Raw genomic sequence first — 15,960 nt, 5'->3', positions numbered from 1 at the left:
CTGCATGCTATATCAGGGCAACGATCAAGAACTGACTAGGTGCAAGAGATGTGGGATCTCGAGATGGAAGCAAAAGACTAGGAGGAATTCCATTGTCCGGATCAATGTGGTTGTTAAGAAGAATGGGAAGCCGCAGGCGGCGAAGGTTCTTCGTTACTTTCTCCTTGTTCCATGACTGCAGTGGATGTTCATGTCCAGTAAGACATCTGTTGACATGTTGTGGCACAAGAAAGGTCCTAACTCGGATGGTTTTTTGAGGCATCCAAGGGACAGAAAAGCATGGAAGGCATTTGATAGAAGATATCCTCACTTCAGTGGTGATCCACGCAGCGTTCGTTTAGGATTAGCTAGCGATGGCTTTAATCCCTTCAGAAATCTCAGCTCAAGGTACTCGATCTGGCCCGTGATCCTCATCCCCTACAACCTGCCCCCATGGAGTTGTATGAAACCCAGCTCTTTCTTCCTGTCTATGATTATCCCCGGTCCCAAGATGCCTGGTAATGACATAGATGTCTACCTACAGCCCTTGATAGATGAGTTGAAGCAGCTGTGGGGGTGGTGTTGATACGTATGACGCTAGCGAGAAAAAAACATTCAAGATGCATGCTGCATTGATGTGGACAATAAGCAATTTTCCAGGTTGGGCAACTTATCTGGGTGGAATACGTATGGTGGGAGAGCATGTCCTACGTGCAACCTGGATGCTGAGTCTAAGCGACTCACTTTCAGTCAAAAATGGTGTTTCATGGGTCATCGGCGCTTTCTGAATCAAGGCCACAGATTTCGGTAGGACAGGGTCAGATTTGATGGAAAGGTAGAGGTCAGAGGTCCACCTGTAACATTGTCGGGTGGAGATATTTTGGGACAGTTAGATAATGTGCATGTCAAGCTTGGCAAGGTGCAAACGGTAGTTGGCAAAAGAGCACAAGGACAACAGGCTGCATTACAAGATGAGTCTCCTTGGGAAAAAGGAGTATATTCTTTGAACTCCCATATTGGGAGTATAATTTATTGCGTCACAACCTGGACGTGATGCACATAGAGAAAAATGTGTGCGACAACATTATCTACACAATACTGAATGACAGTGGTAAATCCAAAGACAACCTCAAGGCTCGAAAAGACCTCCAGCTAATGGAAATTAGGCGTGAACTTTGGCCACGGGAAGATGGAAAGTATCCCACTGCAATATTCTCCATGTCGACTTCACAGAAGGACGTCTTTCTTAGGAATTTAAAGAATGTGGTCTTTCCAGATGGTCATTCGAGCAACATATCTCGCTGTGTTGACCTACAGCAGCGAAAACTATCCGGCTTGAAAAGTCATGACAACCACATTCTCATGGAATATCTTTTCCCAATAACTATAAGGAATGTAATGGAAGCCCCAGTGGCAGTCGTCCTGGCTGATTTGTCAACTTTCTTTCGACGACTATGCAGTAAATCTATAGACCCTCAACAACTTCCTCTCGTACAGGAACATGTGATCCTCACTCTTTGCCAGATGGAGATAATTTTTCCACCGTCCTTCTTCACAGTCATGGTACACCTAACTGCGCATCTGGTTGAAGAGGTACGCCTAGGGGGCCTGGTGCATTATAGGTGGATGTATCCAATTGAAAGGTACCTACAGGACTAATTTTACATTTGAGTTATTTTGAAAGCTAACAACCTAACATATATCTCGCTCGTAAATGTACCTAGGTCGTCTTAAGCAGTACGTGCGTAATAGGGCAGCACCAGAAGGATCAATTGCCGAGGGCTACTTATCCGATGAGATTCTCACTTTTTGTTCGAGATATCTCGATAATGTTGAGAGCAGGATCAATCGACCATTGCGTGTTGATGATCGACCGAGCGAAAATGCGACTAATAACGCGACAAGCATGTTCCCACTGATTGGCAAAGCGGTAGGGGCTGCAGCATGTTTGACTCTTTCACCAACCGAGAGACTTCAAGCACATCGTCACGTATTAGTCAATTGCACATCTGTGGAGAATTTCTTCGAGTAAGTGCAGTTATTAAACTTAGGCTCATATAGTACCCGAAGGCAATATTTGTTTATAACTTTAACAATAAATCCACATGGTATGCTCAGGGATTTTAGGGCTAGCAGAAAAAGACAGCTACGAAGTATTGGCAAAAGAAATGAAGCCTACATTGACAGGGTTGTCCATAGAGAATTCGCCGAGTGGTTCAAGAATGAGGTGAATCTTCTGTATGGCTCTTCCATTTATTGTTTCGTTGATATCTTGCCTCCTGCTACTCAACTCTGAACATGTATATTTCATTGGTAGATACCACTGGGAAGTACGATGCACCCGAGAGAACTGCAGTGGCTCGCATGTGGACCCAATATTCAGGCAAAGCGCTTTAAGGCGTACAATGTCAATGGATTCAGGTTTAGAACCCTATCAAGAGAGGAAGGAATGAGAACCCAGAATAGCGGGGTTTGTGTCACTTCTGACACTAGAAGTTATGCAAGCGCTCGTGACAGTAACATGGCTGTTGGTGGCGTCTCCTATTATGAAAGATTGGTAGATATCATTGAGCTAAATTACAGTGGTCGATTTTCTGTGGCCTTGTTTAGATGTATCTGGGCAAACACCACGTCTGGTAGAGGCATAAAGCAAGACATTTTGGGACACACCTATGTCAACTTTAGTAATCCGATTCACACTGGTAATCGTGAAGACGACGAGCCGTACATTCTTGCTTCCGAGGCTCGCCTTGTATAGTATGTGGATGATGAAGTCGATAAGGACTGGAGTGTAGTAGTCCATGTGAAGCCGAGAGATTTGTTTGACATGGGTGAATACAATGAACATTGTGAGGTCGAACTTTCCCTCCAACAAAGTCTAACTGATTTGTCTAAGCGTGATGTTGAAGGTATCTCGTTGGCAAGGGATGGTAACTTAGAAGAACCCACTCTTGACGCAATTGATACCGGAGAAGAGGCTGCTGATTTATAAATATATTTGGCTAGCAATATATAACATGCACACTAGTACCATTAACATAGTACCTTTCCCCTTATTATACTCTTGCAATTTTATTTATAAGCAACTAGGATAATGATAGATTTCAGACGTCTGGTTCAACTTTGATCTTATTTAATTTTGCACTTTTTAAGTGTCTGTACCTTGACATTTAATATGCTTGACCTGTATACTTAGAGTTCTCTTGCTCACCCTTTTATGTGTTGGGACTATGCAGGGAAATTGGAAGAGAATGACCTCTTTATGTGTGCCAGCAGCTTCTTTTTCGTCCGCTCGATGCAAGAGGCATCTCCGTTCTCTTCACTTGAGCACGCAATTTTATTCGCTCAAGATTTATGGTTCAACAATTTGCCTATTAGAGCATGGTTGGATGCATTCTCCGCACACAGGCACATAGGTACTGCTATTAGTAGGGCGCCTACTGAACTAATATCTGTACGTGGTCAATCTGGCTGACCGTCAAGGGTTCTTTTACCTCGTCGAACGGCGACAACTATTTTAGTGTGTTTAGTATCCTATAACCATAAGACTGTGTCAACTATCAGTTGATTTATATGACTCTGAATGTTGTAGGATCTGTGTCAATTCGGAGCGAAGTACCGGAAGAAATTTGGCTTCGAATTCTTCATAACTACAGATGCTAGACATTCCCATAAAATACTGGAGGAGGTCAAGGTATAAAATCAACTTACACATGAATTATATGATTTGTTCAGATGGTACTAATATTATATTTATATGTGATAGTTATATTTAAGTAATCATTTGTTTTCTTAATTATTGCTCAGTTAGATCGTTGCCGTTAGGCATCATATCATGCTTGGTTTATCAATAGCAAGGAATCTAGATGTGAAGTTGTGTACTATTTTCTATATGACTAGTGTTCTCCCAATAGTGCTTTGTGCTTGTGAAATCCTTGCTGAGTTAGGCTTGTGCTTTGTGAAAATAGTGAATCATATCAAAAATATGACAAATGTGGATCATCATTTCCTGCTGTGTGCTGTGATTGTTATGAATGAACTCTTGTATAAAGCATCTATATTTCAAGCAAAAACTTTTTTTCTTGTCTCCTTTATTGCATTCTTGAGAAAGCATAACTTAATAAATACCTATGTAATGTCTTCCTAGTTTCTTGGAATTCCCAATTGTTCTGATGATCATGTTGTTCTGATTTAGGCCCGATGCGAGAACAATCTCTTGGTTGAACTTGATTTTGCGGCCCGAGAGGAATTCTATTTCATAGAAAGAGGACTCACGAAAATCTGGGAACGTAAGTCAAACAAGCCTTGTATAATATGGCATCTAGACCATGTTCTCTATAAAATTTAGTAATCTTATTCAAAGAGTTTTGTTACGATGTAACTTTCAGGATTATCTCAAGAGAAGCTTCAAGAGGAAACAGAAGATTTAGGGGAGATAGTTCAAGACTCACTGGAAGAAGAAGTCGTGCCCAGCAACAGTTCCAATGAGGTTATTTGGACCGGTCACAATGCTACCATGAGAGATTATGACCTCAATAAAACACCAAACGAGAACCAGCTGATTTGATCCATCTCTACCCTGTTTTCTTGTGATGGTGTTTTTGTCAAATACTGTTACTCATTATTTGTTTGATTGAATCCCCGTTATGTTTTGGTTGTTATTTCTATTCGCTTTCTGTGTTTTTGCACAAAATTCAATTTGGATTCATTTCAAACACAATTAAATGCATAATATATATAAGAACCTGCTGATTTTTATATAAAGTCAAGTCATTTTCTTCGATAATCCTTCAAAAGCTTCTAAGGTAGACATTCTACCACTGTCTTGAAGATTCCATCCTATTTCTTTTTATCAATGATGTGAACATGTAGTTTAGATTATGATACGGACTAATGTGATCGCATTATTTTAAAATATATTAAAGAGATTTATACAAAGATATTTAACTAACCTCTTCAATTTTTTTTGTACCTTTTTATTACTTTTTCGATGGTTAAATTCTTTTTTGCCTATTTGAGCCAGCTATTCAAAGACAATATGTGAAAATTGTCTTCACAACAAATACAAGGCGTGGATTTTCCATTCTTGAATTCACTTCCAATATTCAATTAAATAAAACTCCTGACGCAAGATAAAGGGTCTCATCCCTTGATATCTCCAAATGTGTTTAGAAGCTTTAAAAAAATATAAAACACAGTAAAGCAAATTATATTCCTATATAATCACTCTTTTGGTCTTTAATTTGTAATATATTGGTAGAATACATAGCACTGTAGTCTTATTGTTTTATGTATTTAGATTAGTGAACAAAATTTAAGATTGATCTATTATTTTTTTTACAATTATGAAAACTGTGAATTAGTAGTAGTATTATTTGAGATTTCTTCTAGTCATTTTTTATAATTATGAAAACAGGCTGAATTAGTAGTGGGTTTATACTATCTCAAGGCCCACACCGCCGTAAAACCTTGAAGCGGTTAAAGTAAATAAATAAATTCCAAAACTTCCTCACACCAGCCCCAGTTGCGCATACATTCACAATCCTCCCATAGCTGAATCCTTATTTTCACTTTCCCTGTGGTCTATTCCGAGCAGCGTATTCGGTATTGGTGCGCCCTTGGCTCACTCACGGTCGTCAGTCAAATCCTCTTCCACACGGTCGTCGTGCTCGTTGAGGTAACAAGTTTCACCTCTTTCATGCTCATAGTTATGTTTGTCATATTTGGTCAGTTATCTATTTGTGACCTGAGCATTTTTAGTTGAATGGGTGCACTATGTAAGAATGCTATTATGAAGAAACCACATTACTTGACATCCGCTGGCCACAAGTACCAATTAATTGAGATGCTGACCCTTTCTAATTGCATTCAATCATTCTTTTTTTATCTTTTATCATCTTAACATTAACTCGAATTCCATGTGCGTATTAGCATTCACATATAATATATAATTTGTTTGGGGGGTTGCATATTCATATCTTCAATGTTACTGTAAAAAAGGAATAAAGAATATGGCCACTGATAGTTCCTTCTAATTTATAATTTAATTATCTTAAGTAAAAAAATATTCTCTTGATTAAAAAAATCTGCGATCGGTTCTCTTGCTAGGAATATGAACATTGATAACGGTAATGGTGAATATAATGGAGTAGGTATTGGTCATGTAAATTTGGGAATATAAACTTTAGGCATATTTTCTTAATTACTTCTGTTAGGATTATTAATGATGGATGTTAACTTTAATCATGGTTTCTTAATTAATTCTGTTATGATTATTAATGATGGATGTTAATTTTAATCATAGTACCTTAATTAAAAATATTTAGAATTTAATACACCTGTGATAAATAGGAATATTAAAAATGGTAATTAATAATGTAATGCAGTAGATGTGGCTCATGCAAATAGAGAATTAGGAAAACTCATAATTTATTTATGCTCTGTATACTAGGTTTCATTTTTTCCAATGACAATATCCTATGGCTTTATTGGCGTCCTCGTCCATTAATAGCTTTCCCTTTGAAATTTAATTTGATTCTTCTAATTTACATGTAGTTGGATCATTTGGAAAAAGAGATTCTATTTATATAATTAAGATATGTACATATATAGATTGGTTTTAAATACCTTGTTACATAATTAAAATGTGAGTAATGCTATTTGTTAGTTAATTATTTTATTCTTCCATGAGGAATTAATCTTTTTTGGCATGATACATGTGTTTTGACTAGGATTGTAAGATGCCCAGGAAAGCTCGCTTCAAGAAAGGCACAAGAGTAGAGCCACCACGTCAGCAGCCTCCAGCTGCACCTCCTGTGTCTTCACCATCCGATGACAATAATTGGCTCATCCCTCCGCCCCCCAGTAATGGTGGTGTTTCTGCAGCGGCTCTTCTGCAACTCTTTTGTCCACCTAGGAGCGAACCAAGACCTGAGCCACAAGCCACTAACAGTTCACAAGTGACGGAACCGTGCAATGAAGACATTGACCCGGAGGCGAACGAGGTAGATTCGTTTGAGGAACACATTGACAGGATGTTTGCTGCTTCTGATGCTGCAAAGCACAAACGACGAAAGACTACTGAGTTTTGGGATGTTGATCTCATTGGTAACAAGTGTTGAACGATAAAACTTTTTAATTGTTCAGCTAATGATATTGTTATGCTCCTTACACGTGTGGCACATTGAGCACATAAATTACATTTTTTCTTCTTTATTGATAGATTCTGAAGGAATAATCAAGCAAGCTAAAATGAGTGTGAGGGAGGCTATGGAGCGGTCTCTTAATGGTAGCAAGATCATCCTGAGGTTCAATGAGGAACTGCAGGCAGTCGGAGATGGAGCTGGCCTGTTAAGTGGCATTCTAGGAGCGCTGGATTCTGATTATAGCAAATTTCCTATCTGTGAAAAGAGTTGGGCAAAGGTGCGGGACAAAGACAGGGTTTATGATGATTGTATAAAGGTAATGACGTTCGGCAAATTTTTTAATCATATCGAACCTTTAACTTGCAATTACTTATAGCTGGACATTGTCGTTGCAGGAGATGTTCCACTTCCAGGATAGCAGTGGTAGAATCAAGAAAACACTTTTGCAACAAATGGGGAAGTCCTGGAAGGACACGAGGGGGAGGTTGTTTGACTCGCATTACAAACCAACAAGGATATTTGAGCAGAATCTTGATCAGCGCCCGGAGGGAATTCCTAGAGAGCATTGGAAGTGGTTCATTGATTATCGTAATGATCCTGCAACAAAGGTACCCCATTCATTTAATACATATACTTTTTTAAAAAATGAATTCCATTGAAATCAAAAAATGTAATCCATTTGTTTACTTGATATGATTTGGTATATATAAATAGTTTTTATTCCGATTGAGCTGAATTTGAACCCTGTTGATTAATATACATGATTAATTCACTTTAATATATTAATTCCCAGCATAGGTCACAGACCAATAGGAATGTTTGACTAAGATGATAATATATACATGCATGATGCTGAGATTGGTGTACACCATTCTTCCTTATTAGAACCTTATTTTTTGTAGGTTACCATATAAGACATTTAATTTAATTTGAGTACCCATATTATTATAATTTATGCTATATGATTGTTATTGGACTATCTCACAGGGCTTGCTAAATATTTTTTTCGTTAGTTGTGGTATGAGTTATGGGTTGCATTTGCATATTAGAAATACAATAAAGTTGTTAACTTCTTATATGTAAATAGGGACTGCATCCATAAAACTATTCTTTTTGTTAAAGCAATTCTTAAATTTAGATTACGTACAGTTTATTCAAAGTCTTGACTACTATACTTAATGCCCCATTATTTTTAGTTTCATGCAACGTAGGATGTATGTATACTATACATAGCTATATTTACTACTTCATTGAATTCAAGCTTACTATTGATTTTTAATAGGCGAAGTGCAAGCAAAACGCGTTGAATCGAAAGAAGCAACTTTACATGCATACTGGCAGATCTAAAAGCTTGGCTAGGGCTAGAGAAGAAGAGGTAATTTAAAATTGTAATAAAGTATAAGTGACATTTAGCGTTGATTTATTCATAGAGTAAAACAATGTTAGAAGTATTGCAAAAATTAAAAGAAGTGAAATTCATGGGATAAATTGTATTGTCACAGTCACAAATACAAGGGAGGACAGTTGGTAGGGGAGAAGTATGGATCCTAAAGCACAAAAGATCTTATGGCAGCTATATACATGAAGAAGCTTGGAGGATTGGTGTAAGTACACTTAGTCATATATGTTGTAACATGTTGGGTTTAGCAAATAAAATGTCTTGAGTATGCTATTAGCCTAGTGTGATTGTGTAATTTTGTTTATGCCTGCAGGAAAAAATATCTGAGATTGAGCAACTGGATGAATCTACAAGAATATTGTCAGAAAATGACTCCCTTGCCCAAGCTCTGGGTAAAGAGCACCCGGGTAGAGTGCGTGGGATGGGACACGGGCCGACACGAAGTCAACTCTTCCTTTCGAGTTCTCGCAGCCGCCGGTGGATAGAGCTCAAGTAGAAGAGGCCCAAAGGATGCTGTGTGAACTACAAGCGGAGGTGATGACCTAAAAATTGAAGAGGAAAGCAATGGAGGATGAATTAGCAGCAGAGAAAACGAAGAGGCAGGTAATAGAGAGTGTGCTGAGTTATCTGGTCCAACAGCAATGTGGGGAGCTGCCTCCAGACATCGCTGCACGGATGAATTCTTTGGACAGACATGGAGGAAAATAGAAATTAGGACTTACGTGATACTTTGATTCTCAGGATATGTTTTGTTTATGTTAAATATGGAGAATTAATTATTAGCCAAGTACTTTACCTTTTTGGATGAGTATTGAAATACTTTATTGACATTATTAAAATAGACATGTTAGTTTGCTTCGCAGTTAAATATTAATGAGTTTTTTTTCCCATAGTGTTTGAATTTTATAGGAAAAAATAGTATAATATTCTTTAAATAAAAAAGACGGAAAAATATATAAAAATATAAAAAAATTAAAAAAATTAAGTAACGTTAAGATTCTTTAAATTAAAATTAGTTTAATTTAAAAAGGGCCAGGTTTGTAAAATTAATCAAAATAAGAAAAAACGAACTCGGAATAGCGGCGATTCTAAACCGCCGCGAATAAAATACATAAAAACGAAGCAACAAATAGCGTCGGTTCTAAAACTGCCGCAAATAAATTTCATTAAATACGATCCAGGAACTTGCGGCGGTTATAAACCGCCACTAAGGTGTTCGACACAAAACCGCTGATTTGCGGCGGTTATGCCAGCGGTTGCTAATAACCGTCGCAAAATGTGACTCTCGCGCCTTTATGCGCTACGGATGTTGTTCTGCTGGCAATCAAAACCGCCGCAATTCGACAAATAAACCGCCGTTATTCACCGCTTGTCCTGTAGTGGTAGAGCAGCACTACCACAGTAGCACGCATAATGAGAACTATTATGCAGACCAATAGCATATCAGTACCACAGCAGCATCGCAGCAGAGGCAAAATACAAAAGGTGGTAGCAGCAGTAACAGCGGATAAAGAACTACCAAAAGTCTGAAATAAACTTAGTCTAGTCAAAAATAGGCTGCAATAAAATTAACTCTATAACAAAAAATTAATCATATGAATAAATATTTTTATTACTAACCACTAATATGATAGTCACATAAAATTATCTTCATATAAAGATGATAATCTTCAACAAAAAATTAAACTATGATAATTTTCAACAACAAAAAAATTTAACTAAGTGATTATTTCATATTAACAACAACAAATTCAAGGTTCAGTTTTGATAATCAGTGACAAATTTCAACAACACATTCAACTTTCAAAAATAAATTCAACTTTCAGCAACAAATTTCAGCAACAAAATTGAAACAGAAGGAATAGGAGAATTTGTTGGAACTCACCAAATCGTGTACTAGATTCTAGTTGCACGAATGAAGATGACAACGAGGCTCGAAGCAAGAAGACGACAACGACGACTAGCACTGGGACCTGCTGCTTCTGCTGTTAGCGACGACGAGCGCAGGGAAGGCGCGCGTTGAATGCGAGATGGTGACAGGATAGAAAGCGACAACGATGACTAGCTTGTGACCTGCTGCTTTTGTTGCTGACGATGATGATCGCAGGGAAGGCGCGCGACTGGATGCGAGATGGTGATGACACAAAGAGCGACAACGACGACCAAGTGCGAGGCCGAGATAGTAAGAGAGACCGTAGACCAGAGAGCTTGAGTGCGAGAGACATAACAAGAGACATGAGATGAGAGAGCTCCAAGCTTCAGACCTTTAGTAGTTCAATGAGAGAGTGATGAGAGGAAGGAGGAGAATGTTAAGGACTATGCTAGGCTTTTCATTTTTTAGTTTTGTCCAACCCTGATGAAATGGCATCGTTTTTAATAAAACAAAAAAAAGTTTAAGCATGTAATAAAAAAACAATGTTTTTGCCACACTTTTTTGTACCCAAATAGTTAGAGGAAATGGGCACGCTTCGAAAACATGCCTATAACAAAAAAAAAACTGGACATGCTTTAGAAGCGTACCTATTTCTCTTTATGGCTACGCTTTGGTAAGCGTGACATCTAAAATATGGCCAAATCTCTAATCAATTGCCATCTTCATAAAAGCGTGGCTGTTGACTCTTGGGCCACGCTTTTGAAGCGTGGCAAGAAAAAAATGGCGATAGGCCTTTTTTCTTGTAACGTATAACTGTCAGTTGACATAGAAAAGTCTATAAATAGGATCATAGGTTATATTATAGAGAATTCAGTTCTTTTAAAAGATACTTATAAACCTAAAAAACTCTCAACATATTTGGCATCACAAAGTAAAAATTGAAAATTTTAAATAAGTCCTCTAAATTCAAACACTTATAATTTACTTTTTCAGTGTTTCTTAATAAAATTTCTTTGCTTTTATATGTTCTTTTTTTTATATTTATCTTTCCTTCTTCATTTTTCTTTTAATTTCCTGTTACTTTAATTCCTGCAAGTTAATTTTGCTTTTAACACCTTTTTTTTGTTTATCTTTTAGTTCCCTCTCTTTAATTTCTATTGACACTATAATTGGGATGCTCACATTTTTGTTAAAAATAAAAAATAAATAAAATAGGAGGATACGATGAAAAATAATAAAAAAAATCTTTTTTCTTTTAAAAAAAAGGTGAGCATTCAAAAGAAAGATTGCAAAATACTTCAATTTTTCTTTGTTGTAAATAGTAATTACCAAATGTTGCTTCATGTAATAGAGAACAAGTATGATAGGTAAACACTAAAATTAGTTACAAAAATCAGCTATTAGTATAAAATATATGTATGTTAAAATATAAATACATATTAAAAATAGAGGAGTGCTAGGAGGCCAGCACTTTTATTAAATTCTGGCCAACACTTAATCATCAAAAAGAAATTGAATGATTCTACACCATTAGATGTAATCTCACACCATTAAAAACATCATTAATGGCTAATTAATGGCTAAAAAACACAAAATCTACTAGCCCCTAGACTTTTTCTTAAAAATAAATTAAATAATATGTAAATACACAAATATATTGATGGTTATTTTTAGTAGTTGATTTTAGTATATATATAATATTTTTAAATAGAGAAATAGTTAACTAGTAGGAACAATGATAAGAAGCATCAACCAAATGAGGCACAATGAGTTTTTCAATATTTTTTTTAGTGAAATTCATACTGGATTTGTTTAGCAATTTGTTTTTAGCATTAGCTAAAATTGACAGGTTGTTATTTAGCATTACTCTTTTACTTTTCCTTTCACAACTAAACCTCTAATTAATTAATACCCCATAGCCTTAGCATCAGCAACAATACCAATAATGCACGCAATCTCGTTAGCAACATCTTTCATTGAGGGCCTATTGTCCCTCCTATCATCCAAGCACCCAACAGCAAGAGACCCAAAAGCCCTCATAGTCTCCAACTCCAACTTACTAGCTCCAATTTTCAGCATTGGATCAACAACTTTATCCATTAACATCCCTTCCTTCAAGGCCTTCTTCACCATAACAACCAAATTCACATCCCCCTCTTCTCTATTGAAATCAATAGCCTTCTTAGAACACAGTAGCTCTAACAGAACAACACCGAAGCTATACACATCACTTTTCTCTGTGAGCTGAAAGTTGACGTAGTAGTCTGGGTCAAGGTAGCCCAGTGTCCCTTGAGCGCAGGTTGTCACGTGGGTCGCTTCGCTGGCGGCTAACCTTGAAAGCCCGAAATCTGAGACCTTTGCGTCGAGTTTTTCGTCTAAGAGAATGTTGCTTGACTTGATATCTCTATGGTAGATTTTGGGTATGGCTGCATCGTGAAGATACGCAAGTCCTTCAGCTGTTTGGTGTGCGATTCTTAGCCTTGAATGCCATCCAAGACGGATCCATTTGCTGGAGTTCTTGTTGTGAAGGTGGTCAAAGAGGGTGCCATTGGAGACATACCTAATTTAAGTATTGAATATGATTCTTAAAACTGATGAGGTAAAATTGATAGTTGAAAGCACTTAAATAATTTAATTAATTTGATTAAATTTTTATTTAATGATTCTCAAACTATCAATTTCAATTTCAAATAAAGTTAACTTTACTTGAGTTTCCATCTTTAAAATGTTAATGGCAAATTTATGGAGTTTAAAGCAAATAAAATAAAAAAGAAGTATTTATTATGACAGATTCAGAGGGACGTACTCATATATAAGAAGAGGCTCATTTGGAAGCTCAACACAACAACCCAAAAGCCTCACTAAGCTTCTATGGTTGACCTGGCAAAGGATCTTAACCTCATTGAGGATTTGATCAATGCCTCTTATGTTGCCATGCTTTGCTCTCTTGATGGCTGTGACGGTTCCGTCGTTCAGAACACCTTTGAAAACCTCGCCGAAGCCGCCGGCGCCGAGGAGGTTGGATTTCGAGAAGTTGTTGGTTGCTTTTGTGATTTCCTTTATGGTGAAAACTTTTGCAGATCTACCATTGTTGTCCGAGTTGAGTATGAAGTGTGCCTTGCTTGTTATTCTTTTTTGGATCTCTCTCTTGATCCTTTTCCTCTGGAAGTAATAGCCCATTACAGTGAACAAAGCTCCTGCTACTATGATAGTCCCAGCCAATATCAACCCTGAGAATATATTTTAGAAAGTTAATTTCTTTTCCTATATGAATCGATCTTATGATATTCAGATATTTTCAAAATTACAAAATAATAACTTAAATAAAACATAGCAGAGATAATCTGATGTAATTAACAAGCAGAAATGTTAGGACTTAGGAGTAACTAATATTCTCCCTTTAGGAAACGTCTATAGTGTAGATCCATAAATTATTTACGGGGAATGTTAGGGAACAATAACTTTGTTGAACAATATGAATAATCACCAATTAAATAAAAATACATTATACCTCCAAATTAACCCGCTAAATTTTAATATTAAAATAACCATCCGTACACTAGTAAAATGAACATCCGATATATCTATTGTTTACATTGTTTAATATTTTCATTGTTTACCTATACTTTTTCATTATTTACATGTATAGAAGTAACTTGTTATAATTTTCTTAGTGATATATAGTTCTATTTTTTGATAAATTAAAAATTAATTCGCTGTGAATTTAAATTTTATTTAAAAATCTATTGTTTATGAATTTATAATTTATGTTTATATTTATTTATTAAATTAAAAGTATATCCAAGGATCATTCAATATACTTATCATGTTTATCTATAAGCCCAATTTCACGTTAGGCCATATTTATAAATTGCTTACTGCCCTTAGTCTAATGTATAAAAGGAATCTTCATGTCATTAAAATTTTAGGTATTGATAAATAAGGTTGAAAGTGAGTCAAGCTAGCTCGAACTTGACTCATTAATAGCTCAATAAACTAAATCTATAAGTTGATGAGCCAAGTTTGAGTTTATTGCTGAGTGTGTCTAATATACATGCCATACTATCTCTATTTATACATGTATGAACACTTCATTTTCAACTCTCATTTAATTGAATTTTATCTTAAAAAAGATTCCTTTAACATTAAGAAAGATAGCCATCTAAAATATATGTGATCATCCATCTTTATCATAATAAATTCTATACATATAGATGTTTTTTTTGACATTTATACAGTAACACTTCCTTATTCTTTATCATAATAGCCATATCTTGGACTTCCACCTTATTTTTAATATAGGATTTAGAATTTAATTCTTAAAATTTTGTGTTAATAAAAAATAATAAATTTTGTATAATAAAAACTTTCTTCTTTGGAGATGAAGAATTTTGCCAAAAATATAATGAGTAAAATTTATTTTTATCTTCTAGTTATTTCACTATTAATTCTGATTTAGGTATTTAAAATCAATAAACATCAACACTTCACGCCTAAGATTTTGAGTGATTAATATGTGTAATAATAGCCTAATTGAATATCGATCACTGTGAATACTGTTCATGTTTATATTATTATTTGAGAAAATATACCGAACCAATTTTAAAGTGATCAATATTAATCAATTTTAGAATTTAAGTTTATAATTTAAGATTTAGAGTTAAAATCGATATATTCAAAAATATATTTTTCTTAATACAATAAAAGGTAAAGAGAAACTTAATCATTTTTTTTAAAAAGATAAATTAATTTGTTGGGCTTATTATAGCTATTAATTTCATAAATAGGTTTACGAAATGCCTCCTAATAAAAACTAAAAATCAACCTATCATTTTATATTGTTTTACAAGTTTATTTTAATGAAGTAGAATAACATAATCAAACATTTTATAAATACAAAAAAATATCAAATTAAATACTATATTGTATTTAATTTTTTATTCCTTTTTGAATATAAATAAAAAATTAATTTTATTATATTATTTATAAAATTAATTATATATATACCCGATGAAATTTGATTATAAAGGAAAATTAAGCGGGTAATGAATCAAGATCGTAATCGTAGAGATGTCAACGGGGCAGGGCAGGGCGGGGGCAGGGATGCCTCCCTGCTCACCATCCCCGCCCTCAAATTTGTTCTCCGTTTTTTACTGTAGGGGAATATTGCTCCCCATCCCCATTTTTTACAGGACCCCATTTTCTACGAGTACTCAATTTTTCATCTATCTGATAGTTCTAACTAATTATTAATTTCGATATGAATAGAGCTGCAAGTATCTATCCTATAAAAAAGCAAAATTTTATACAAAAAGTCTAAACGACAAGATGGTAACTTTTTTAGAAATGACGCAGTGGAGGGACGTAACAGCGAGTCAGAGGACAGAGCAGTAGGCGAGGTGGGAGACGCAGCAACAGAGAGAAAAATAGATACGACGACAGAGTTACAGAAAGGGACGCCACAAATAGAGAGCACGATGCGGTGAAGGTGATGACACCGTGAGGTGTGACGATGCAATGAGAAGGGAGAGTGGCAAGGGAGTGGCTGCAGAGAGGGTGGATGG

The 15,960-nt window shown here is 35.8% G+C and overlaps 3 protein-coding genes across 3 annotated transcripts in view; 2 read left to right on the top strand and 1 right to left on the bottom strand.

The window, feature by feature from the left end:
- On the top strand, window positions 1,933-2,870 carry LOC110270676. The gene is made up of 2 exons (XM_021120181.1): window positions 1,933-2,007; window positions 2,098-2,870. The coding sequence occupies exon 2, from the start codon at window positions 2,315-2,317 to the stop codon at window positions 2,735-2,737; it is 423 nt and encodes a 140-aa protein (XP_020975840.1). The 5' UTR covers window positions 1,933-2,007; window positions 2,098-2,314; the 3' UTR covers window positions 2,738-2,870.
- LOC107636587 lies at window positions 6,720-7,500 on the top strand. Its single transcript, XM_021122467.1, has 2 exons — window positions 6,720-7,086; window positions 7,202-7,500. The coding sequence occupies exons 1-2, from the start codon at window positions 6,720-6,722 to the stop codon at window positions 7,498-7,500; spliced, it is 666 nt and encodes a 221-aa protein (XP_020978126.1).
- Window positions 12,086-15,960, bottom strand: part of LOC107636586 (wall-associated receptor kinase-like 20) — an 8,945-nt gene continuing 5,070 nt past the window's right edge. The window contains exons 3-4 of the mRNA XM_016340085.2: window positions 13,203-13,626; window positions 12,086-12,956 (exon numbers count right to left, since the gene is read on the bottom strand). Coding sequence (XP_016195571.2) covers window positions 12,302-12,956; window positions 13,203-13,626 — 1,079 coding nt within the window. The 3' untranslated portion in view covers window positions 12,086-12,301. The remainder of the gene's footprint in view (window positions 12,957-13,202; window positions 13,627-15,960) is intronic.

The sequence above is a fragment of the Arachis ipaensis genome, chromosome B04, assembly GCF_000816755.2.
Source record: "Arachis ipaensis cultivar K30076 chromosome B04, Araip1.1, whole genome shotgun sequence".
NCBI lineage: Eukaryota > Viridiplantae > Streptophyta > Magnoliopsida > Fabales > Fabaceae > Arachis > Arachis ipaensis.
Note: the sequence above shows the minus strand (reverse complement) of the source record. Positions and strands in the feature narration are given on the sequence as shown.